Source organism: Danio rerio, chromosome 2 (assembly GCF_052040795.2).
Source record: "Danio rerio strain M-AB ecotype USA chromosome 2, GRCz13ab, whole genome shotgun sequence".
NCBI classification, from domain to species: Eukaryota; Metazoa; Chordata; class Actinopteri; order Cypriniformes; family Danionidae; genus Danio; species Danio rerio.
In genome coordinates this window covers 50,946,086-50,972,817 of record NC_141022.1, presented here as the reverse complement: position 1 = coordinate 50,972,817, position 26,732 = coordinate 50,946,086, and the positions used below count along the sequence as shown (strand labels likewise).

General features: G+C 33.9%; 1 protein-coding gene across 4 annotated transcripts in view; it reads left to right on the top strand.

The window, feature by feature from the left end:
• The first annotated feature begins 380 nt into the window (after positions 1-380).
• The window catches only part of pax3a (paired box 3a), a 58,954-nt gene continuing 32,602 nt past the window's right edge, over positions 381-26,732 (top strand). For 2 of the 4 annotated variants that reach the window (XM_087238785.1, XM_087238783.1), the window contains exons 1-4: positions 381-742; positions 1,448-1,683; positions 2,404-2,530; positions 2,741-2,884. In XM_087238785.1, the coding sequence (XP_087094911.1) occupies positions 658-742; positions 1,448-1,683; positions 2,404-2,530; positions 2,741-2,884 (592 nt within the window). In that variant the 5' untranslated portion in view covers positions 381-657. Of the gene's footprint in view, positions 743-1,447; positions 1,684-2,400; positions 2,531-2,740; positions 2,885-26,732 lie in introns of all 4 variants that reach the window. The other 2 variants (XM_087238784.1, NM_131277.2) reach the window with 2 other exon arrangements.

Sequence of the window (26,732 nt, the reverse complement as noted above, 5' to 3'; positions counted from 1 at the left end):
GACAGCCACATTTGCAACTTTTGGAGGGGCTTCCAGGAACAACGTTAAGATCCATTGTTTTATTAAGATCCATTGTACCAAACTACCATTGTTCTATTAAAATAAATATTTTAGAAGGTATTGAAGAAAACATCTGTATTATCTCAACACATCTTCCAATTTGCCCTGCGGCATCACAGTTTATGTCTGAAAGTGTTATCAGTGAAACATCCCCTTGAACTCCCGAGGTCACAACATAAGAAACTTTCAGGATTTAGACCAATCAGCAGGCTTTCCCAGGTCTTTGGATCCTCCCTCTTTGACCAATCACAGTCCTCGCTGGGCAGAAGGAGCCAACAACTCAACAACTGATAAAATGTTTCGCCACTGATCACCGTTTCAATCCACAACAACAAGTGTGTCAACAACAACGGAACCAAGCTTTGAGAGTGTTATCTTCCAAACCGCTTTGAGATAAACCACGATTGAAAACCTGGATATCCGTGAATAACTTCAGAGGACTGGAAGCGACGGTTTGACTTCTGAAGTTGACTTTTTGTTTTCGCCTGAAGACCTCAATACTTAGGCAGTCCACTGACACTTGACGACTAGCGCTTTCTCTTTGGATAACTTTTTCTATCAAGTGCTTCGTGCATCCTTTTTTCGTGCAGAGGAGATATGACCGCATTAGCGGGGGGCATTTCCAGGATGATGCGCCCCACGCCACCCCAAAACTACCCGAGAGGTGGCTATTCCTTGGAGGGTAAGGTGTTAGCTTGCTATAGCACAGCCTACTAGATACATCCGCAAAGTTGTTTTTTAAAGACCTATTTAATCTTATGGATATTTTATTGAAATGACATTACTGAAAATGACATTAATAAAATATTTAATTGTTTATAATTTATTTAGCATTTGTATATAATTAGTAAGTATATTTTAGTCAGTAGGCTAACACTGAAAAACTACATTTAGCTAATTATTTTGAAGCGTCAAAATTACTGAATTAGTTTTTTTTATTACATTGAAAGAAAATCAAGCTGAATCCAGAGAAAACTGCATAATGCAGTCGAAGTGAACTAGTTTTAGTTTAGATTTAGGAAGTCAATATTAGACGTACATTTTGTACAAAGCATTTATTATAAAATATCTTATTTTTAAAAACATTGTCAGTATTGACGTACTTAAGAAATATATTTTAAAATTAAAATATGTAGTAAGAAGTAATGACTTAGATTGCTATTATCATTATTAACCATTGACATTTTACAAGCAGACCAGCTTTTTATTATGGTTAAGTAATATTTCTGAAATACATAACTAATTGTTAATATCAATAGAAGTCGCTTTATTACTGTATAATATTTATATCAGGTCAGTCAAAGGCTGTCAAGTTTTTTTTACGATTATGCTTTCACGTTTAGCTTGCATACAATGTCATTCGCTGACTTTTCCTCTTTTGCTGCAGTCTCTACGCCTTTAGGTCAGGGCCGCGTGAACCAGCTCGGCGGAGTCTTCATAAACGGGCGCCCTTTGCCCAATCACATCCGCCACAAGATAGTAGAGATGGCCCATCACGGCATACGACCGTGCGTCATCTCCCGGCAGCTGCGAGTCTCACACGGATGCGTGTCCAAAATTTTATGCAGGTACCAGGAGACCGGTTCCATTCGGCCCGGGGCTATTGGTGGCAGCAAACCCAAGGTAGGACATCACAATTTAAAGGTCATTTGATGTATTGGTAGTACTGTTTTTTATTACTGACTTCATTATAATGTTTTGGCAGTCTCGTGTACACTTTAAAACATTGTGTTGTTTTAACTGAAATTGGGTAAAATATGGAGTAACCCAAATATTGGGTTAAATTCGGTACTATTAATTATATATAAAAAAAACATGCAATTTGGTTAGTCCCTATTACACCTTTTACAAAATGAAGAGTTTAGTTTTTAGTTCACGGCTAAGTTTCTTTGCTGTCTTTGATTTTGTTCCCATTGTTTAATAAACGTATCTAATGGTTCACACATTAAAAATAATAGTTTTACTGATATACTGTATATGTAAATTAATTATGTGAATTGCTTTTATTAGATTTAAATTCTAATATTAATTTGATTGTTGTATTATTTAAAGCACGCCTAATAACAGAATTTTAATAAAAGTTCCTCCTTGGCTTTCATTTTTGAAGCTAAAATTTTAGGAGCAATACATTTTTTATTTTATTTTACTGAACCTCATGACAACAAACAGAGAAATAAACATCATATTCTGATATAGTAAACAACAGTTTTTATTTAATAAAAACCTTTGTATCATAAGTGAATTGACCATTTTATATAGTGCTGTTAGATATTTTCTAGTTGTTACAAAGATCAGGATCTCAAAATTAAATAAACCATTGTGTTACCATTGCAATAAAAGCAGAGCACAACTCCTGACGTGGAAAAGAAAATCGAAGAATACAAGAGAGAAAATCCAGGGATGTTCAGCTGGGAGATTCGGGATAAACTTCTGAAAGATGGAATCTGCGATCGGAATAACGTTCCTTCAGGTACTCGACTTTATCTGTCAATCTGTGCCGCCGTTTGATTTATGTTTATATAAATATTACTACCCACACCTGTTGTATATGTGGCTAATATAAGGTCACGAGCAATAGTATTTAATATACATTGTATCAATGCATGTATATTTGTAGGTGTTAAAACATTCCACAAGTGCAATTCTGTCAATTGATGAATCCTGTCGTGTCTCTCCGCAGTGAGTTCCATCAGCCGCATGCTGCGCTGTAAATTTGGAGGAAACGGAGATGAAGATGAGGATGACGATGAAGTGGAGAAAAGAGAGATCGAAGAAAACGAAAGAAGAGCCAAGCACAGCATCGACGGAATTCTTGGGGACAGATGTAAGTTTTCAGAAGTTTACACTTTTTTTGTTTGCGAAGTTGAAATAAGCTGATTTTTTTACTGGTATATCTACATGAGTTCTTGATGGATAGAAAACATATAGGTATAGCCTATCTCACTTCTTCCAAACGTGCGTATTATTGTTGCGTTTGTTGTTGTTGTTATTTCTATATCATTTATATGCTAATAGTTGTTATTAATAGACAATATTATGTTTATGTAATATAATGTACTTATAAAAACTAACTTACATCAACGTCGCAAGCACATTTAAGCTTTCTTTTTAGAGAGTGAATATCGATTTTGGATGTGATAAGTTTGTCACCAAAAGCTCAGTAGATTGATGGGAAAAATAGGGTTCACGTCTTCTCCGTATTTTAAGCGTTTTTGTGCCTTTTTCTTAAACTCATTGAAACTGAATTGAGGAGCATCAGAGATTAACCTCCTAAAACGAGACGTTCCTGGAGTGAAACTGGCCGAATCAGTAAATCAAACATTTGTCCAAGAATAGCGTTCACTAAAAGACGCTCCTGCGGTGCACAATCGGACACTTGAGGATGAACTTGGGAAACAAAAGCAAAAGAGTCCATGAGACTCACGCTTCAGTTTCTCCAGGACAAAGCTCGGCCTAGCAGTAGCTTGGTCCTGACAAAAGACTCCAAGCTTTTCAAAATTTGCAAAGAAAGGAAGAAAAAACGGTCCAACAAAAGGCGCAGAGAGGACATTATGGACGGGCAATGAGAGATGAATTATTCACGAATGACCGTAGTCCCGGCTCAGAAGTGTTTTATAGACTTCGAGGCCTAAATAATGTGTCCATTTTTAGCTAGATCATGTCTTGGAATTTTGGAAATAGACGATAAATGTGGAGCTGATTTTAGGGTGTATTAATTGTTAAATTCTTGAATTGAAAATTAACACTTGTTGATCACATTTAAATTGAAACGATTGACGTGTTTTAAATATATTTATATATGTTTTTCAACTTATGTAAAGTGCAAACGCAAATACTTTAAATAGGCTATTAAAAATCATTTTTGTTAAGTAGGTTTATCGGAAATGTTTTTATAATCCAATCTTACGGCCATAATTTCAAATGTACCTATAAGAAACAAACCAAAAGATATATATATATATATATATATATATATATATATATATATATATATATATATATATATATATATATATATATATATATATATATATATCAACAATTAGTCATTACAGCATATGTTTTTAATTCATTGTAACTTATTAAACTAACTTAACAATGTTCTAACTTAATTTCATAAGTTGCGTAAGCTGTTTTAAGTCAGTTTAACAAAATATAAGTTCAATGGACTCATAGGATCATTTTATTCAGCTTAAAGCAACCATGATTTTTTTACCGTGTAAAAACAGAAACCCTGCTTAAAACGTCCTCTTGAAAATGTACACATTACAGATGTGATAAAAGTGTTTGTAAATTTAAAGATTTGCTTTCTAGCCAGTACTGAAAAGATTAGCAAACATTGCGTTAAACTACACGCCGCGAAAATACAAAATTCGGCTTGATAGCCATACAGTTTTAAAAATGCCTAATTCGCGAATAAAACGAGCACTATTTAAGTTGAATTTAGCCAGTGATACTCAAATGTCAAAACAAAGTGTCGCAATATCATGAAAATCTGTAACATCCACACAGCCTAGAGGCAATCCCCGTTTCCCCAGCCGAAGAAGAAATTGTATGTATTAACTTGGAAATTGATACAGGCAGCGCGTTTTTCTAACCCCCACCAGCCTGAAATTCTTGCGCAGAGGAGTTTGTTCTAGATGTCAAGTGGAGAGAGAAAAGCCCTGAGCTGTGTGCGCGCTCGCCGGATCACCCCGCGTCATGGGCCGCGCTACAATTGGCGCACATTATACTCAGTCATTGCAATGAAAACCTTTTCTAGTAGATTAAATCGAGCCCTTTATTCGTCCCCACTTTCATCTCAGGACAAAAACCCGCCCCCTTCCTTTCCGCCCGGGGCGCGCATTCATTCCTCACTGCCCTTTCCTTCTCTCTTTTCCAGCACCGCCATCACGAATACTGGGCTGCGTTTCCCAAAAGCATCGTAAGCCTAAGAAGTTCGTAGAAATGATCGTACGACTGATCTTAATATTACGGTCTGTTTCCCAAAAGCATCGTAACTTAAGTAGCACTTGAAAATCTTCGTGGATCTACGAGTGCTCTGGAGTAATCGTAAAGCCTTAAGTGCATCGTAAGGAGACAGAGTTATGAGGGCACCTGCTGGACAACCGGCAAATTGCACCTACAATTTACTTCTCTTCAAAGTCATTATTCATTTTATTTGTACGTATATCTCTATTCATTTATATTTTCTACACATTACACAATTCAATATACAAATAATAATAATTAATAATTAGGCTAAACTTTTCAAAAATAAATGTAAGAGCTTATTTATTTATTTAATTATTTACTTATTTATTTATTTTGATGTGAGATAAGCAATTTTTGATAAAGAAATTGATAAATAATTCTACTTAATTAAGGTTTCATATAAATATCGAAAATGATGCTGATGTCATTTCCGGCAAGGACTGTTAGAATTAGTTTTATGCGAGATTGGAGCAAGACAGTGTTTTTACAGTACATTTCCAGTTAATTTATGTTTTTAAACTGGCTCAAAAATATTTTTTTTTTATGTTATTCGAGTTGAATATACATTCACACAAGTAGAAGAAGAATTATATGGATTGCTATAACATGTGCAACAATAACGAGCCATTCTATAGCGTGACATTTCAGCACTTAACAAACGGATAGCGACTCCTAAGTTGCACTTAAAGCTGGGCTACGTGCAATTGTGTTAAGTGCATTTTTGGGAAACGCACGTGAAACAATAACGAACGTTCGCAAAATGACTCGTAGAAAACGCTCTTAAGTGCTAAGATCAATCGTTATCGGGAAACGCAGCCCAGATCAGTTGGTAATTAGTTTAACAAACGACTGTCGATATGTTGTTGTTTGGAGATGGATGATTGATATGAACTTTTGAGACGCAAAAAACATTGTAAATCTTGCTGCTTTAAAAATAGCACTAGTGACTCTAGTTCTTCTTATTCATTTGACATAAGATTGCTCGTTGACTCAACTTAAAATTGTAAGGCAACAAACTTAAAAAATTAAAGTCAACTTTGTTTTAAATTAATTAATTACATATTATTTGCTTTTTTAACTTCTCACAGTGTCCATTTGTCCTGTTTTGTTGTTTTAAAACACTGTTTTCAGTAACTAAACTTCTTTATAAAACTTTTGGATATATGGGCCCTTTTGGAATCACAGATACTTATATTTTTGAACTGTTGATTTATTAAGGTTGCTTTAAGATTTATTAAGGTTGATTTTGTTGCAAGCTCCAACATGCGTCTCAGAGTGTTGATAATGGATAGTGGATTTGTATGTAATAATGGATTTGTATTTTGTTTTTTCTAAATGCAATTTTTTTTGCTCTCGCTGTTGGTTTTTCAATGGCAATATCTGATAAGCTCTTAAATAAGTGTCTTTCCAAATAAATTGATAAAGCAAAGGAGATTACAGAAGGCTCCAAAAGGGGCATGATGTTGCAGTGCAATAGAACAACTTTCTCAAAGTAAAAAAAAACTCTGGTTACCCTAAATTTTTAAGCTGAATTAAATTAACTTTGAGTCTATTGAACTTTTATTATGTTAAACTGACTTAAAACTGATTGCCTAACTTATAAAATTAAGTTAAAATATGGTTAACTTGGAATAATAAGTTACAATGACCTAAAAACATTTGCTGTCATGACTAATTAATCTGTTTACACTGTAGTGATTTGTTTCTTAAATTAACCATTTATTTCTTAATAAGTAGAATATTTTACCATACCAAAGAAAATGTTTTGCTATACAAATAAACCTTTAATACAGTTATATGTTTCTATTGATGGTAAAACTTCTCTATGAATTCTAATAAAAAAACCTGAAAACAAATGTTAACTTGTATTTCCTTTTACAGAAAACTAAATTATAACATATAATATGATAATAGTTATAATAAAATATGTTAGCAAAAAATTTAATATTCATTCATTCATTTTTCTTGGGCAACAAGGGTCGCCACAGCGGAATGACCCGCTAACTTATCTAGCAAATCAGGGAGAAAATGCAAACTCCACACAGAAATGCCAACCGACCCAGCCGGGACTCGAACCAGCAACTTTCTTGCTGTGAGGCGACAGTGCTAACCACTGAGCCATCGTGTCACCCTAAATTAACCATATATGAAGTATAAATTGAGGTACTGTAGTTGCACTAAATCATTTGCGATTTACTCGCCAGAAATTGTGTACATTTAAACCTGGACTTGCTACAGAGTTACTTGGATGTCTATATCTGCATTGGGAAAAAACGAAAAGAAACAAAACAAAACAGTGAATGAAAGAAAGGAAGCGCAAGGGGAAAGGAGAAAAGAAAACAGCCTTTTCAAAGGACGGTTAATGTTTTTGTTTTCCTGGAAGGATCAATCACCTCTGGCTTTTATTCACATGTAGATGTGTCTACATCATAAAACTCAATGAGTCCTGATCTCCATTGACACACTGTAAACTTCTCCTCTCCCCATTCACTCTCGTCCGTTTGTTTGCAGTGGGCTGATTCTGCGCTGGCTGTATTTCACTCTCTCCTCCCTGCTTGTGGGAGTTGTTGTTTTTTCCTATTCGCTGCTCAGTTCGAAATCTCAAAAGGGTGTTTTCAAAATCAAGAGGGTGTTCTCTAGCCAAATATTGATTAAGTACGTGTTTGCTGAGTCTATAGTTGTCGGGTAAGAGGGGTGTGTTGGCTGTGGGCCCCTGCTCCTTCAAAACCTATTGTTGGGCCCCTTAAAGGCTTGAGATCAAAGCAAAGGCCCCTTCAGATTTATTTGTCTGGGAAAAGGCAGTGTAGAGGACCATTGCTTACTAATACCGGACTGAACATGCAACTTAAAAGATGTTGATTGCAAATTGTTTGCTAAGGATTTAGAAAATGGAGAGTCTTTTGTGTGGTGGTGGTAATTATTTGTATTATTATGTTTAAAACTACCTCATTATTTTTTTTTTTCATTTATAACTGTCTGGCAAGTCTAAATTCATCACCTGTTTATAATATTAAAAAAGTCAGTTTCTATATTTAGTGTTTTACAGGTGTTTCCTGTTTTTCTTTAACAGATATGAGGTGTTCTAAGGTTGAGTGACCCATGACGCTTGCCTTGCATGTAGTCATGCATTTAAACTTCTGCATGCTGTTGCAATAACACTTCAGAAACGCTGGCTGGCAGTAGGATGTTATGTTTCTGTGTCAATTTTTTTCGTGGGTGTTTTGTTTTTTTCTGAACGCTACCTTAATGTTGAAGTAGCTTAAACTCGCTCATTCAGAGGAAGAAACTGGCTGACGTGCAACAACTTTAATCATAAGGTAAACACAAAGCAAGAGTTTCCTTCTGGAGCTCCTTTACGGGACTCGACACTTGTAAGCACTCGATCCATCAGGCTCGCAGTTCTCGGTCCCGCCCACACTCGTCACAGTGACACAAGCTGACTAAACACAGAGCTTGCGTTATGTGTCATTGCGAAAGTTGTGTTGTTAGATTTTTTTGAGAGGTTTATTTCAGCGTCAGCCATGGCAAGGACTATACAATCATACGTGTGCGCTTGACGCAGGAGTATAAATCAGCCTATATGGGACAGCTATCTCTGCTCTGTCAAATTCAAATGATTGAAAACAATTTAAAATCACTTCAGATTATTAAAAATGTCAACAAAAGGCATTTTACAAACCTTTTAATAACAGAAGTTGTTGAAAATACACTGTAAAAAATCAAAATCCAACTCACTAATTGTTAACTTAAAATTTAAAGTTAAGTTTAAAATTCTAAAGGCTTATATAATTTCGCGTCAGGTGCATGTGTTTGGTCTGGTGCCGCCTTTGTGTGTTAGCTTAGCCCTCGCCGTGACTGATGCTGACGTGTACCTCCCAAAAAATGTAGTTACACGTTGCAATGACGCATAGTGCAAGCTCTGTGATTGGTCGGCTTGGTGGCTGTGACGAGTGTGGGTGGTGCTGAGAGCAGCAAGTTCGATAGAGCAAGTGTTTACAAGTGTCGAATTCCGTGAAGGAGCTCGAGATGGAAACTTTTCTTTACCTTATGATTAAATGGTTCCCACATCTGAAGGTAGTGTTCAGAAAAAACAAAACACCCGTAAAGTAACTCGACACATAGGAACATAAATTCACTGCTCGCTATCCTTTCGGAAGTGTTATTGCAGAGCAACAGCGCACAGAAGTATAAAATGCTATGGGTGCCGTTGGTCGCGTCGATCACTCAACGCAGAAGTATAAACCAGCCTTAAGTTAGGTGGACACATTTTTGAGCTCAGTGTTGAGTTTACTCATGCTAACTGCATGTTTAGAACTGTTTATTCGAACATTTTTTTAAAAAAGTTTTTACTTCCTGCACTGTCAAACATAAAAAGTTGAGTTAACTTAAAAATTTAACGCAAACCAGCTGCAAAGAAATATTGTGGGTTTTTTTAATAATAATTTTTTCGGTTTTTCAGCTTTAATTGATAGGACAGTAGAAAAGTATAGACAGGTAAGTGTGGGGAGCAGAGAGAAGGGAAGGATCGGAAGAGAATCTTGAGGCGGGAATTGAACTCAGGTCACCGTGAGCACCAAAGTGCACCAAGAGCACCAAATATTGACTTATAAACTTCAGTGGTCGAAGTTGTGCCGAATTGTTTGTTGAAATTGAACTGAATCAACTTATTCAATAAAGTATATTTTTCAGTCAAAAAATAATAATTTGGCACTTCAACCACTGAGGTTGAATAAACTCAGTTTCTTTGCAGACGGTTGCTTTTAAATTTTAAGTAAACTAAACTTACAAGTTTAAAGTGTTTAAACTTGTGCTCAGATATTTTTTAAGTTAACTTTATTTTTTACAGTGTATAAAGGTCCCATAATGCATAAGTGCAGAAAAAAAACATGAATCACAAAATATGTAAAACTTCTTACTACTGATATTTTTTACAGTGTAGGTTAAAGCAAAAAAATGCATCTTATTATAATAATAAAAAAAAAACATCACAACGTAAATTTTACATTAGTTTCTATGAACAAAATAGCAAGCTGAAAGTTTCCAAAGTAATTCTGAGTGTTAGTTCAAGTGCCTGTGCCCTGATAAGTGAATCGATAAAGCTTTCCCCACAATGCTGTGTTTTCCTGTGCGCATCCCCTCCTTTTCCCTATACCATTAACTTTGGGAAAACTGACAATCCTCGAGCCTCATTTAGCTAATTAAAAGTAACTAAAGTCATCAAAGAGCCACGGCCCCTCTCTCACAGATTCTCATTCACGGCAGGCGAAAAAGAAAACTCCGAAATACAAACAGTCAAAGGGATCAAGTTTTTTTTGAAAGGGAGTCCCGTGGAGGCCAATTGAATGAGCTTAGTGCTTTCAGACGTGCCATGGTGAACGCAGTCAACATGTAATAATTAGTTTCATTGAGCTGCATTCCAACAATCTGCTGCTTTTCTCCTGGGTCCATTGTCTCCCAGCAGGCCAATAGCCAGGAGGACAGAGAGAATCAAGCAATGACAACACATGAAAGATTCAGCTGCCTTTGTCCAAGTGAGCAAGGAGGACTTTGTTTGTGTAAATAAAATAGGGCTTTTGCCTGCTTTGCTGACTAGAAACTTGCTCAGTGGAAAAGAATGAAGAAAGAGTGAAAGATGCACTGGCTTAGCAGATATTTTTGGGGGTGATTTGTCTTTTATACTCCATATTAATTATCAGGTTTTGTATTTTGTAATTCTTTTGTTTATTTATGGTTCTGAATTGCATTACAGGACATTGATCTATGCTCTGTTGACCTTTAAAGTGACTTTTATTGACATTTTAGTAGTTTGAAACAATATATTGTATAAAATATACATTGTAAAACCTAAAAATTTAAGGTAACTCAAACCATTTGAGGAAACTGATTGCAACAAACCAGTGTTCAAAAACTAATCCTAATGAGGACTGTGAACTTACTCCATTTGAGTAAACGAAGCAATTTGAGCACAGTAAAACCCAATAAAAGAAGAGAACTCAAACCGTTTGAGAAAACCGATTGCTACAAACTATTTGAGTTAATAAAAAGTTTATTTTAAACTCCATTTAAGTTGAAGTACTGAGGTATTTAATTAACTCTTTACCTTCAGCACTGAGTTCAAAACTCTTTTCAGATGAGTAGAATTAACTTTCAGTAAATTGAGTTAGCTAGACTCAATTCATTTGATAAAGTTGACTGTTGGTTTTACAGTGTAGAGAGAATACTTACTAAAAAGTACAGTTAGTTTATTTTTGTAACGTAAATTATAACACCAATCAAGGCAATATATTAGTGATTTGCATTATGGGATATTGATCTCTGCTCTGTTGACCTTTGATGTGGAAATGTTTTACTTTTGTAGCTTGACTTAGTGACTTTTGATGATATTTTAGTAGTTTGAAATGATACAGTGCATAGTTGAGTACACCCTATTTTGAAAATGACTATTTTATCCATTTCTCATTGAATATAGGCAATGTATTTCAGTGCATTTAAACAAAACAGATTTATTAAACAGATATATTTATTAAAATAATATTTTAGTCACGAAATATATTTAGAAATTGAAAGATAACACTATTAAATTCAAGCAAAATATTGCAAAAATAAATTAAACCTACAAAATTTCAACTAAAGTTGTACTTTTTTTTTTTTGCTTATCTTAATTTTTCCCTCTTTTTAAATTTTTTATTTAATATTTTTCTATAACATAAATTTGGCTGTACTAGTTTTTGGACTGTTATCGTAAGTCATTTTGTTAGATAAACTCCACATTTGTCTTCAGTACTGACTTATCTCATGTAATATTGTATAGCTTTCTATAAAAAAATGAATTTAAAAGACAGATTTGTGAGGGGTGTACTTATATATGCTGAGTAATATGTGTAATATGTGTATTACGTTAAGTATATATTTCCTAAAATTAACAGAAAAAAGTACTGTCAGTTTATTTTTGTACCGTAATTTACAACACCAATATATCTATAATGCTCTGTCAACTTTGATGTTAAAAAAATTTACTTTGTTGTTTAACAAAGTGACTTTTATTGATATATTAGTAGTTTAAAACAATATATTGTATAAGAAATAATATAGTTAATATACTTACTGAATAACAGAAAAAAGTACTGTCAGTTTATTTTTGTACCGCAATTTACAACACCAATCAAAGCAATATCAATGATGCTCTTAAATTTTTCATGTTAAAAAATTTTACTAAATTTTACAGAAAAAATACTGGCAGTTATTACTAGTAACAACAATCAAGACAATATATTCAATAAATGAAACTGTGCCAGTCCCTTAAAATCAGTTTAGTTCATTTTCAGTGTGATTTAAATTTTACTGCTGAAAGTCCAAACACTGAGTTTGTTTACATGGACACCAATAATACAATTTTAATACGATTAAGACAATTTTCTGATTAAGAGTCTGCTATGTAAAAAAAAAAAAAAATTATAAAAAAAAATTTTTATTTATATATATATATATATAATAAGGTCTTAATCAAACCAAACGGAAATCGAATTAAGACATGTGAAGTTTGCCGATTTTTCGCATTATTGAGGTGCAGTACAGAAATGTAAACACCTTAATCAAACTATTTCCGTCGTGTACAATTTTCGCTGCATTTTTTGACAGAATAGTCTATACACAAACGGCTGTTTGACACTATTCTCTGCACCTACCGAATCAGTGAAGGACGACAAAATGCGCAAAATGCGGAGGCTTTTCTTCCCCATACAGCATTCAAGATCAAATTCCATTAAAACAACACTCTTCCAACAGTCCATACTCTCATCCAATCACTTGTTTGTCAGAGGAGCATGCATGAAAGTTTCCCGAATGAAAGTGAAAGTGCCAAACTGCAGTTAAAGTCAAGACAAATTAAAAATAAAACAACTAAAATTACATGAAACTCCAGAGGAAATGTGGATTGCGCAGTGATCCGATGACGTTAATCTAATTATGAGCTTTAACATGTAAAACCGGATCATGAATGGGAACATTCAAATTGAATCTCATGTAAACACCTTAATCATATTATTCTCTTATTCAGATTAAGACAAATAATTTGATTACTGATGTTCATGTATTTGTAGTCACTGAAAAGCAAATTGACTGATGTGCAGCTCTACAAGTCCCAAAACCAAGCAAACCAGTGGTGACAGTGGCGAGGCACAAAACTTCACCAATTGATGAAAGTGAAGGAAGAGAACTGTAGAGAAACCAGGCTCAGTTGGCTTATATATCACTTCAAAACATTAAAAAAGTCAATAAAAGTAACTTTTTCAAACTTTTCAGCATCAAAATTTGTTGAATTAAAGATTAAGGACCTGTAGTCCAATTCAAAAGCAGAAAAAAAAATAACTTACAGATATTAGTTTTTACAGCATAACAACAAATGTACTCAAAGCAATAAAGGAAGATGCGTTTGAACCAACAATTCTGAACTAGAGTCCAATATCTGGCTGGTGAGGGGTTTAGTTTTATGAATATTTCTTCTTCTTCTAGAGATCTGTCTTTCTGATCAATAAACAAGGGCTCTTCTTCTCTCTCTGCTGGAATGTTCCTCAGTCATGATTCCGGCGCCCTGCGGGGATGGAGATGAGCAATCATCTGCCTTTTATTCAGCCGTTCCTTGAGACCTAACAATCTTCGCCTTTCTGCTACTCTATAAATGTGAGACTTTATCTAGGGATGCAGTTATCAGAACATCATTAAAGGTTTTTAGGCCACATCGTTGTTGTCACGTTTTTTGAAGTGTTCCCAAAACCGTGCATCATTTCCACATGATGTCATTCGGAGTGGCACGCAAAGGAAGAAAAAAAACACGCATGCACGCGGTCGCACCGAGCTTATCTCCAACTGAATGCGGCCTGTATGCTTCATTAGGTCCGCTTTATACCCTGGCACCAGCATTGTGATCCTCAAATATTAATTCAAAGGACAATTAATGAATGCAAACCATCTTTGAAGTGGGGGGAGCGAGGTCAAACCCGGACCAGCCCCTCGCGACTGATGGACTCCTCTTCCACTCCTCTCCTCAAAGACGGTTTGAAGTGTCCAAAAGGGGAAAAAAAGTGAGCAATAGAAGGTCAATGAGAATGGGGGCTCCTCGCCGAATAGAGCGCTCTGTTTTCTTGCGGGCGTTTGAGCGAGTGAAACTCTGGCAAAGGAGCGATGAAAAGGAGGGGAAAGGAGAGGTCGAGGGTTTCGGGAGGCCTTGCCATAAAGACTCACAATGAGGCAGTTAATTGAGAAGAGCTAGACGCCGTTGTCAATCACTTAACTTGAGGAACTTCACTTCTTAACTGCCAAACGATGCTGGTGAAGGAGGGGAGAGAAAGACATAGAGGGAGCGAGAGAGACTAGGAATCTGTAAGAAGTTTTAGCTGAATGGTATTGAGGTGACTTTACATTTAAAGGAGCTGTGGTTTGTCTCTCTGGTTGTTCTGGCGGTTCAGATTCGTGACTTGCAGCTATTACAGAAGATTTTTGTTTGCTCACGAAAACAAAAATGGTTAAATGGTTTAATGGTTGCATGAAGAGTTTTAGGTGGTATAAGAAGTTTTAGTTTTGCATGTTTTTCATAGGTTTTAAATAAAACAGGGGTCCCCGTTCACCAAACCTGTTCCTGGAGGGCCGGTGTCCATAAACCATCTAAAAATCATTTATTCATTCATTCATTCATTCATTCATTCATTCATTCATTCATACATACTAAAATGTATCTAAAAATCCCTAAAATAATATACTGTAGATGGAGATATGAAAGCATATTTGGTCCTTTTAATTATTAATCATCTTTTTTTAATAAACCATCAAAAATTCTTAGTATTTTTTTCATTCATCCATTCATTCATTCATCCATTCATTCATTCATTCATACATTCATTCATTCATTGAGCCTAAAATGTATTTTAAAAACCCCTTAAACAAGATATACTGTAGATTATGGAGATATGAAAGTTTATTTGGTCCTTTTAATTATTTATAATTTTCCAGTTTATCATTTTTTCATAGATCTTTTTTAATAAACCACTTTAAATTCTTAGTATTTTATTTATTCATTCATTCATTCATTCATTCATTCATTCATTCATTGAGTCTAAAATGTATTTAAAAATCCCTAAAACAAACTATAATGTAGATTAGTGAGATATGAAAGTTTATTTGGTAATTTAAATTCTTTATCATTTTCAAAATGCTATTAATTGTGTTTTATCTTTATCATAAATATCATTGAGTTCATGCTTGCAGCTTCTACAGAAGATTATTGTTAGCGCACTATCTCTACTAAAGATATAAGAACTGGGTTTTGATGGTTGCATTGGGTTTCAGGTGGTTTAAGAAGTGTAGTTTTGCATATTTTTCAAAGTTTTTTTTTTTTTTTTAATAAACCCATCCATCCATCCATCCATCCATCCATCCATCCATCCATCCATCCATCCATCCATCCATCCATCCATCCATCCATCCATCCATCCATCCATCCATCCATCCATCCATCCATCCATCCATCCATCCATCCATCCATCCATCCAGACTAAAACATATCTAAACAATCCTAAAACAATATACTGTAGATGGAGATATGAAAGTTCATTTGGTCCTTTAATTATTAATTATTTTCCAGTTTAGCATTTTTCATAGATATTTTTTAATAAACAATTTGAATATATATTTTTTTCATTCATTCATTCATTCATTGAGTCTAAAATGTATTTAAAAACCCCTAAAACAAGCTATACTGTAGATTATGGAGATATAAAAAGTATCTTTGGTCCTCGTAATTCTTAATAGTTTTCAAAATGCTATTAATGGTGTTTTATCTTCAACATAAATATCATTTAATTCATGACTTGCAGCTTCTACAGAAGATTATTGTTAGTTTACATTCTCTGAAGACAGAATAGAACTGAGTTTTAATGGTTGTAATAAGAGTTTCAGGTGGTTTTAAGTTATGCATCTTTTTCATAGATTTCAAAAAACTAAATCATAAAACATCTAAAAGTCTCCGTCAGTACTTTTTTGCATTCGTTCGTTCAGTCATGAATTTGGACTACAATATAACAATCCCTTAAACAAGAGATATATTATGGAGTTTTAAAACTGGAGTATATTTGGTCCTTTTAATGATTAATACTTTTCTAAATATATGAATTTAGTTTTATCTCAAGCATAAAAATCATAATTAAGATTTTTTCATTTTCAATCAGTTTTCACCCATTCATTCTTTAAGTAATTTATTTATTTAAACCAAAATGTATCTAAAATCTCTAAAACAAGATAAATTACCATGAGAAGGAACTGATATGGATTCCGGAGATATAAAAGTACATTTTAGTGGTTATCTACATGCTATTAATTTAGTTTTATCTTAAACATAACCATCATACCGTTCATGGTTTGCAGCTTCTACAGAAGACCGTTGTTGACTCACTTTCTCTGCTGTGTGTGTAACTGAAACCACTAGAAATCATCATTTCCAACTCAAATGTGCAATTTCTAATTTGTTTCAGACTGAATTCATTTGGTTTTGGAAAATTTACAGAAGAGTTTCTGTTGGCGTCGATTGGAACAATAAAAGCATGTTCCAACTGTTGTCTTCTCCCGTTTACGTTGTTGATTTTAATGAGTGAAATTTGCAGGAGTGTCTGAAATATTCTTTACTCCATTACACACAGTAGTTGTGTGGGTTTGTGAACTTCATATTTCGCATTTAACCATTAATGCTTCATCATTGTGTTTGAGGGCTCCTGTTAGCTTCTTTAAAGTACTTTAGGTTCAACAAAGAAGCGTATTCATATCAGGAATGGGTAAAGTTGATTCCCTATTATTTCAGTGCTTAAAATAAAACCCGTCTTGTTGCTCTGTATCAAGCTGCATCAGCAATTATATTGTTCAAACTGCCATTGGAGATGCAAAAACAGCAGATAATAGCCTTTTGACTAATTCCAGCACATTTTTTATTATTAAAGGGATATTTTGTCAAAAATGAAAACCTCATCATTTACTATTTATGTTGAACACAAAAGAAGATATTTTGAAGAATGCTGGTTGGTCCCATCGATTTCCACACACTGTAAAAATGCTGGGTTCCACACAATCGATTTGTGTTGGGAACAACATAAAAAATTAACCTATTAGTTTTTACACATTTTAGTTGACTGAACATGAAACAATTAAGTTGTCACCCCCAAAAAGCTCAAGAATTGTGATGTTTCAGCTCATTTTAAATAAGTCGTTTGAACAAGCAGTAAACATCATTTTCTGAGTGCAGAGGAAAAATACTATGGAAGTCAGCTGGCAACCAGCATTTTTCTAAACGTCTTCTTTTGTGTTCAACAAAAGAAGGAAACTCAAATAGGTTTTGAACAAATAAAGAGTGAGTAAATAATGTCAGAATTGTCATTTTTGACTCAAATGTCTCTTTAATGTAAATCAACCCTATCAAATAAACCTGAAATAAAAAAAAGATATATAAATTAAATAAATTAAAATAATTTCTTTTGGCGTTAGATGGTAAAATCAGTTAAGTTTTGGTACTTGATGCTTATTAACTGTTATTTGATGAAACACAAGATGTTTTACCCTGTTTCTGCTGAATCTAGTTGTGTGTGTATCTGAATGCAGGGCTTTTGCGTCGGGCTGTCAGTCCTTTTTCGTAGCCAAGAGAGGGTGAGATGTGGCTGGGCAGGGTCAAGGGGGGGAGTCCTGGGTCAGTGGCTGTGCAAACTCCCTCTCTGTTGGAAGTGCGGGTTAAGATAATGTGTTTGTTTAGTGTGACAGGTAACAGACTCTCTATGATGGCCAATAAACACTGAAACTAAAGACAAAGGAGTACTGATTTTCAAGCTTTTGGAGTTTCAGATCATTTAAGGTGATTACAAATATTAAATGTCTAAAACATGTTATCTTGATCAGTATTTTTGTAAAATCGGCAACTTCTTGATATTTTTTGTACACCAAATAATTTCTGAAGCATCTGAAGGAATTTTTAAGGAGAAAAACCTATCTAAAAATCCCTAAAACAAGATCAGTTACCATGAGATAAGTTACCTTTTTAAACATTAATAATTTTCTAAATTATATTATTTGAGTTTTTTCTTAAACAAAATCTTAATTCCATTTATTCATCATTTTATTTCTACTTTTCTAACAGACAAGTTTAGTTCATAAGGGGCAGACATGAATATCTAATGTTATGTGTTTTAATTTAATATTATTTTTAATTTTGTTTTCTACGAAAATTGACAGAAATAATGATCAGTACTAGGGTTGGGCGATGTCGACCAATTTGGCATCATACGATGTCTAATGTGAAACATCGCGATGGACAATGACATTGTCGTAGGCGGCGGTGAATGAATTATTTGTGAATGGTTAATTAATTCATAACAAATGAATTATTTGCAGCCTACTATTTCAACTACCTGACCTGCATGGTCTTTGTTTTACCCACAAACAAATCATAAATAAATAAATAAATTTGTGATCTGTGTCGTTATAATGGCGTTGACAAACTTGGTGGAAAAGATGCACAACCAACAGCAACCAACCAACAGTATCTGAGGTTTCCACTAAAATTGTTAAGTGCAAGTGTGAGAGCGAAAGATTGAAGCAGTGTACTGATGCTGTGACACGTTACATGATAGATTCAAAAGATCCGAAGAGTCGTTAGACAGAGACAAGAAGAATGAAATATCACCTTTAACAACTATAGTGAGACGTGATCCAGCTGTACATCCTTGATAAACTGTCCAAAATGCACTGCTCTCTGGGGTTTTGTGCTGGAGCTCAGATGCACGCGTACGCTGCAGCTCATGACAGTGTGTGTGTGTGGTCACGTGATGTGCATTTTCAGCATTATAGGAGAGCTTTTCAGAAATGCTAGATGAAACGCCAGTGTGGAAGTGGATCGTTTTCGCTCTAAAAGTGCCATTTTAAAACTAAGACGTATTAGTGGAAACGGCGCCTTAGTGTTTATTTTTTGTGAGTGGGTTGCTGCTGCGACGGGGGCGGGGCAGAGGATCGCAATAGCATGGCTATTTTTTCAATGAAAAATATTATATTTTTTGTACACCAAATCATTTGTTACGAATATGAAGCATCTGAAGGATGATGCTGAATATTCAATATGGCATCACAGAAATGAATGACATTTTATCATTTTTTTTTTTACATACAATAGTATTTCACAAAAACTCTACTTTTTGCTGTATTTTTTATTTAATGTATTTAGTGAACAAATTTATTTTACCCACTGTAATGTATTTACATGTTGACATACATATTTGCATCTTTTTTGTCAAATCGTTTTATAAACCATTCAAAAGTCTAATTCTTAATCTGTATTTCATTTATTAATTTAGAGTTTAATGTCTCTAAAAATACCTAAAACGAAAAAAAATGACCCTGAGCAGATGTTATAATGATATAAAAGTATATTTGACCCAATTAAACATGTTTAATTGGGTTTTTTTCTTAAACATAAACTTAAGTAAATTCATTAAGGGTTTTATTTCTACATTTCTAACAGACCGGTTTAGTTCAATGGGGCAAAAGTGAATATCTAAAGTTATGCATTCTAATTTGTTTTTAAAATTTTGTTACATCTACAAATATTTACAGAAATATTGATCAGCACGTCTATTTTTGAAATGAAAAAGAATATATTTTTTTATTTCTGAAGAATCTGAAGCATCTGATGGATGATGCTGAGTATTCAATATGGCATCACAAAAATAAATGACATTTTTCTATTTATTTATTTTTTTACGTACAATGATATTTCACAAAACTGCATTTTTTCCTGTTGTACAGTATTTCAAATGAATGTTTTTGATGAACAAACGTATTGAAATAAAATAATATAGATTCTAGAGATATAACAGTATATTTGATGATTTTAATTATAATTACTTATGATAGTTTAGTTAATGCTAATAATTTAGTTTTATCCTAAACATAACTATCATTAAAATAAATGACATTTTACTATTTTACTATTTAAGTACAATAATATTTCACAAAACCTCTTTTTTCTGCTGTATTTTTTAAATGAATGTATTTAGTGAACAAATTTATTTTACCCACTCCCAAAAAAAAAAACAGTAGTGTATTTACATATTGACATGTTATACATATTTGCATCTTTTTTGTCAAATTTTTCTATAAACCGTCTAAAAATTGAATTCTTATTCTGTATTTCATTTATTAGAGTAAAAGGTATCTAAAATCCCTAAAACGAAATCAATTACCCTGAGCAGAAGTTACGGTGATTTAAAAAAAATAAAAAAAAATAAATAAAAAATAAAAAATAATTATAACAATATAATAACAAAAATAATAATAATAGTACAATTTAAAATAAATTTATAAATAATTTCAAATAAATCAATAAAATAAAGTAGATATATTAGCTAGTTACATCGACAATAATGTGCTACCTACTTCTTGGTTGTTAGGGTTTTGGTTGTGCTGAGGTTGAACCAATGCGTCTAGTTTAGGGCATGACAGTTCTGGAGAAAAAAAATGCTATATTAAAAAATAATAATAATGATAATTCCGAACATAAAATGATCTCTTAAATAATCACTTCCAGGGGTGTTAAATCATCAAAATAGTTTAGTAGTGGCCTCCAATGAGTATAAAAGTGATTTAAAAGTATATCTGACCCAATTAAACATGTTTCATTTAGTTTTGTTTTCTTAAACATAAACTTAATTCAGTTCATTTAGCATTTTATTTCTATATTTCTAACTATCATATCTATTTCTGCCAGTTTAGTTCATTAGGGCCAGAAATGAATACCTAATATATGTGTTTTTAGTTTATTTGTTTTATGTTGTTGCATCTACAATTATCTGCAATTTGTGCACAGTTATCATGTTAACATGTGACCTACCTGTTGCAGTACTGGTTTGCTCAGTGTGTTCATGTTTGGTTGAAAAGCCTGCATAAATATAAAATGTCATCAGTGTGTAGTTAGTGGTGGTATATTTAGGAGCATGTGTTGTGTGTTTCCTGTGGTGCGGTCACTGCGTGGGCTCTGCGTTTCGGCTTTGTCCTGTTATTTGGAAGCGATTCCATGCTGCAACAGGCACCTCTGTCCTGTGCTGGCATCATAATGAGCAAAGCTTGCTGGGAAACCATAATACCTCAGCATCCCTCCTTTCATGGTCCTCGTGTCCATCCAGCTCCAGAAATGAATCTCAGCTTATTTCTTTTTAATGCACAGAACAAACGTGTTGAACGTATTGGATTGATTTTTTCATTTGAGTATTGATTTCTATATTTTAAATTGTTATTTGTTGCACTTCAGTTTAACATTTTTGAGGCTCTTTTTTTATATGACCACAAAAGATTTTACAGTGCTCAGCATATATAAGTACACCCCTCACAAATCTAGCTTTTACATTTATATATTTAACAGGAAGCTATACAATATTATTTTTGTGCATATACTTTAGATTAATCAGTACTGAAGCCAAATCTGGAGCTTATCTAACAAAATAAGTTAAGATAACGCTCCAAAACCTAGTACAGCCACATTTATATGGTATAGAAAAATGTAAAATACGAATTTTAAAACAGAGGAAAAATTAAGAAAAGTGGAAAGATTTAGTTGAATTTTTGTAGGTTGTAACTTTTTTTTGTATCTCAACTTTTTTTTATATACATATTTTTAAGTTTTTTTATCGCAAAGAGATTTCCCAGTGATGGGTTGCAGCTGGAAGGGCATTCTTCGCATAAAACATATGCTGGATAAATTGGTGGTTCATTCCGCTGTGGCGACCCCAGATTAATAAAGGGACTAAGCCGAAAAAGAAAATGAATGAAAGAATGAACTGCAAAGAGATACAATTCACAACAGCCCTTAGACATTTTACAAATACTAATTAAATCCCCTATTCAGGGAAAGAAAACTAAAGCAACGTATCCGTTTACATGATCATTCATTAATTCTAAAACTATTTACAAAAGTAAATGAGCTATTAGTATAAAATCCTTAGTGTTTAGCCCTGTATAGGTCTAAAATTTCATTCATAATGATCTTAAATGTGTCTTAAAGTCTTGAATTTGATTTAAAGAGACCTGCAGAAACCCCGAATACTGAAGATTGGAGTAAGGATGGTGAATATTGTTGGTTACAGTAATAGTTCATAATATTGGTAGTTTTGATGTGCCCTTTTACTGATTGTAGCTTTGGCGAGCAATTTTAATACTTTAACATTTACAAAACCTCAAAAACTAAAAATGTTTGACCTGTAGTGCATTAAAACTCTAGATTACAAGTAAAAATTTAAAGAGCAAATTCAGGCATCTAACTCATTTGCAATCACACATGCAAACTGTTCCCTTAATAGACCATTTTGAGGGATGTAAACAAAAACAGTGGTCCCAATGCATTCCCTGTTTTACATTTTTAATTTCCATAGCTTCCGAGAATCTAAAAATATCCACATATTGATAAATATTGCTATGATAGCTGTTTTAACATGAAGTTATGATTGAATTGCCTCTTGGTACAGTTATGAAATAGTTTAACATGACATGATCACATTGAATTGGTTTATATCAACACCACAGTAAAACCTCAGTAAAACCTTTGTCACGGTTACCACTTAGGCATGCTTTTGAACATCCAGAAAGTAGCAACTGAAACTGTCCAAAAGTGCATCCAGAAATGTCCAGTCACGCTCTAGTCCACCTGCAAGGTTAAAAATGATCTTTGGAGCGCTTTTGTCTGTCTTTCTCTCCGTCCGGCTCGCTTTCTGGGTTTGTTTCGGGCAGCTGCTGGGGTCGCGGCTCTTTAGCGAGTTGAGTGACTCCCTGCTCCTCCCTCTTAACAAAATGCCAAGCCCAGATGGAGTCGTGATCGTTCCGTTAACCATTCTTCTCCCTACATCTGCTGGGTTTCTATATACTCCTTAATTCACTCACCAGTGGCTGGCTGGGGCGCAGGCTGAAAGGGCCAGCACTCCTCCGCGCTGCAAATAAATGCTTCATTTGTCTCTTCTCTCTTTTGTTTTGTTTGGGGAACACATGTCACGAGCTCAATTACCCAACCATTTAACAGCCCCTGAGGAGGAGAAGACTCTCCCCTCGCCGGAGCTGTAAACGGCCCAGATGGTCGTCTGTGGACTCTCGCCGCAACATTCCCTGTTTACTTTCACTTTAGCTCACTCTCTTTGTTGTTGCGGCTTTGTTTGCATGTTGAAAAGTGTGTGTTGCATTAGAGTTACCAACCTGACTTCCCTGTTGGAAGATCACAAAGGAGATCTCTATCGCATTGCTTCTGGCAAATGGAGACTTTTGAGTTTCTTCTAAGGGAAAAAAAACTTGTAAAGTCACTTCTTGCAATTTTAAAGGGGTAGTTCACTCAAAAATGAACAAAAATCATTCTTTATTTATTCTTTACGTGGTCAAAATCTGTGTTTCTTTCATCTGTTGAACATGAAGGAAGATATACTGATAAATGTTAAAAAAAAACAACCTTGTCAGTGGCTGGTTTTCTCCTCAACATTCTTAAAAATGTCTTGTTTTGTGAAGAAAGAAATTCATAAATGCTTAGAATCACCAATGGTAAATAGACAGGACATTTTTGTTTTTTCACCATCTTTAATGGACAGAACATTACACTCTTTGAAGTAAAGGGCACACATTAGTTCCAAAAAAATAAACTAAATTTTTTTAGGTACAAATTTATGCTTTTGAAGTACAAATATGAGCCTTTTACGTACAAATGTGTATCTTTTGAAAAGGTACCACCCCAGTGACAGCTCTTGTATCTTTATTTCTGAGAGTGTAGAAAGTTTAGACAGGAAAGTGTGTGGAGCAGAGAAAGGGGAAGGATCTTGAGTGGGGAGTTGAACTCGGGTCGCCGTGATCACCAGAATGCATGTGTCGCACTAACCACCATGACATTGGCACCAACTATTTTCGTTTTTAGGTGAATTATCACTTTAAAAATGTCTCGCACTGTATCAAACTCTTATTATTCACATCAAGATCAGCTGAAATTATCATTTTTGTTTCATTCACCTTTTCCGTTTAATTTTTCTTTTTGTTTTTTGAAAAGTTAAGAGAAACTATTTTTTTAACTTTATTTCAGAAGTTTTTTTTTGTTAATAGAATTTCACTTTACATTAAATGTAAAATGTGAAACAGAAGATATTTGGAGATTTATTTTCCCCTATAATAGTAGTTAATAGACTCCAACATTTGCCAAAATATCCTCTTTTTTTGCAGAAGAGCTAGATTAAGACAATATGAGAGTGTGTTGGAATGCTGTTAAAAGATATTCTACACTCTAAAATATGCTGGGTTGTAACAGTGCTCGGTCAAAAATGGACAAAAACCCAACATTGCAATAGTCAGAGATGCAATGTCAGACACAATGCACTCAATGGAGCTAGTGATGTCACTGTGAGGGGTAGGGTTAGGGATGGTGTTAGGTGGGCCCATTAAAAAGCATTGCATGCAGCTCAGATTGCATCTGTAACAAGTCTGGATCCAGATTTCTCTCCAACATTTTTCAACTAAATTTAATTACACTTTTAACCCAATGGTAGGATTTGTCCATATTTTTCAGTGTGCTGTACTAAACAAAACAGAACAAAAATCCTTCAACATTATGCTTTAAATATATATATATATATATATATATATATATATATATATATATATATATATATATATATATATATATATATATATATTTTTTTTTTTTTTTCTAGAGCAATTGTTGTGATTCATTGATTTGCTCTGTGTATTGTGTATGTCAAAAAAGGTCAAAGCTTCAATTTTTTTAAGCATTTTGAAAAACAGAATACATTGATTCTCAGAGGGGTCGTTCACCTAAACATATGAACTATATGTACCACCTTATCAATTATGAAATATTATATTTAATTCATCCACATGCTTTTCCAAACTCTATATAACTTTATATTATGAAGTTTGTTAAACATATTCACGTTTAATGAGAGTTGCTTTAAAGTAAATGTTATTAGGTTTTAACAATTATAAAATTATCTTCCTTTGTTTAGTGATAGAAAAAAAGGTGATCAGGGTCAGTAAATGATGTCAGAATTTTCTTTTTTTGGGTGGTGTATCACTTTAAATGAAACTTACTGAGAACTCAAACCTCTTGAGCTATGAAATTAGCAATCTTTGAGCAATGCTTTTTCCTCTGGGTTTTCAAATCTATCATTTTGGAGTCAACAAACTCTGCTTGAGCTCAGCACAAAGCAGCATTGGCCTTGCGTCATTTTGGCTTCTGTTTTTCAGCCGTCTCTTGTTTCTCTGTGATTATGCCTCAAATTCACCACATCCACTTTAACGTCTGTCCAAATGCCACGCACATTTCATTGAGGAGAGCGTTCATCCCTCCTTCTCTGATAAATGCTGTGTGTTGCTGGCAGGCTGCAGGTTTGTGGGGTTTGTCCTGTGTGTGAGAGGAATATAAATCTGATGTGTGAGCGAGAGGCACCATGCTCTGCTATCATGAATTGAGGCCTACTGGTGACGCTGTCTGCGCTTTGAGCAGCTTCTTGATAATCACAGATTTGTGCAAATTATGACTTTTATACCGAACTATTATATAATTTCATAATGTTTTTTGAAAGTAGACACATTAAAATTTCTGGTTCACAACAGCTCACTCAGTAAATTGCAACTTTTTACAAAAAAAAAAGAGTTTATCTGTTGCTTTTACTTTTAAAAAGTGAGTAAACCTGTTGTTTTAAAATCATTTCATGAATTTTAATTTAAAAAAGTGAGTGAACCTGCCGCTTTTTAAGCGTTTAGTTGACTTTAAAAAGTGAGTAAACCTGTTGCTTTTACTTAAAGTGAGTAAACATGCTGCTTTTACTTAAAGTGAGTAAACATGCTGCTTTTAAAGCGATTAGTTGACTACCTAAACAATTGACTGAACCTGTTGTTTTCAAAGTGATTAGTTGACCTAAAAAAATTATTGAACCTGTTGCTGTCAAAGAGTTTAGTTGACTTTAAAAAGTGGGTAAACCTGTTGCATTTAAATTAAGTGAGTTTACCTGTTGCTTTTAAAGCCATTAATTGACATTAAAAGAGTAAGCCTGTTGTTTTAAAGTCGCTTAGTTGACTTTACTTTAGAAAAGGGAGTAAACCTGTTGCTTTTTAAGTGTTTAGTTGACTTTAAAAAGTGAGTAAACCTGTTGCTTTTACTTAAAGTGAGTAAACATGTTGTTTTAAAAACACTTGGTTGACTTTACTTTAAAAAAGTGAGTAAACATGCTGCTTTTAAAGCGATTAGTTGACTACCTAAACAATTGACTGAACCTGTTGTTTTCAAAGTGATTAGTTGACCTAAAAAAATTATTGAACCTGTCGCTGTCAAAGAGTTTAGTTGACTTTAAAAAGTGGGTAAACCTGTTGCATTTAAATTAAGTGAGTTTACCTGTTGCCTTTAAAGACTTTTATTGACATTAAAAGAGTAAGCCTGTTGTTTTAAAGTCGCTTAGTTGACTTTACTTTTGAAAAGGGAGTAAACCTGTTGCTTTCAAAGCGATTAGTTGACTTAAACAACTATTGAACCTGTCACTTTTAAAGCGTTTAGTTGACGTTAAAAAGTGAGTAAACCTGTTGCTTTTTACTTAAAAAGGAGAGTTAACCTGTTGCTCTTAAAGCCCTTAGTTGACTTTACTTTAAAA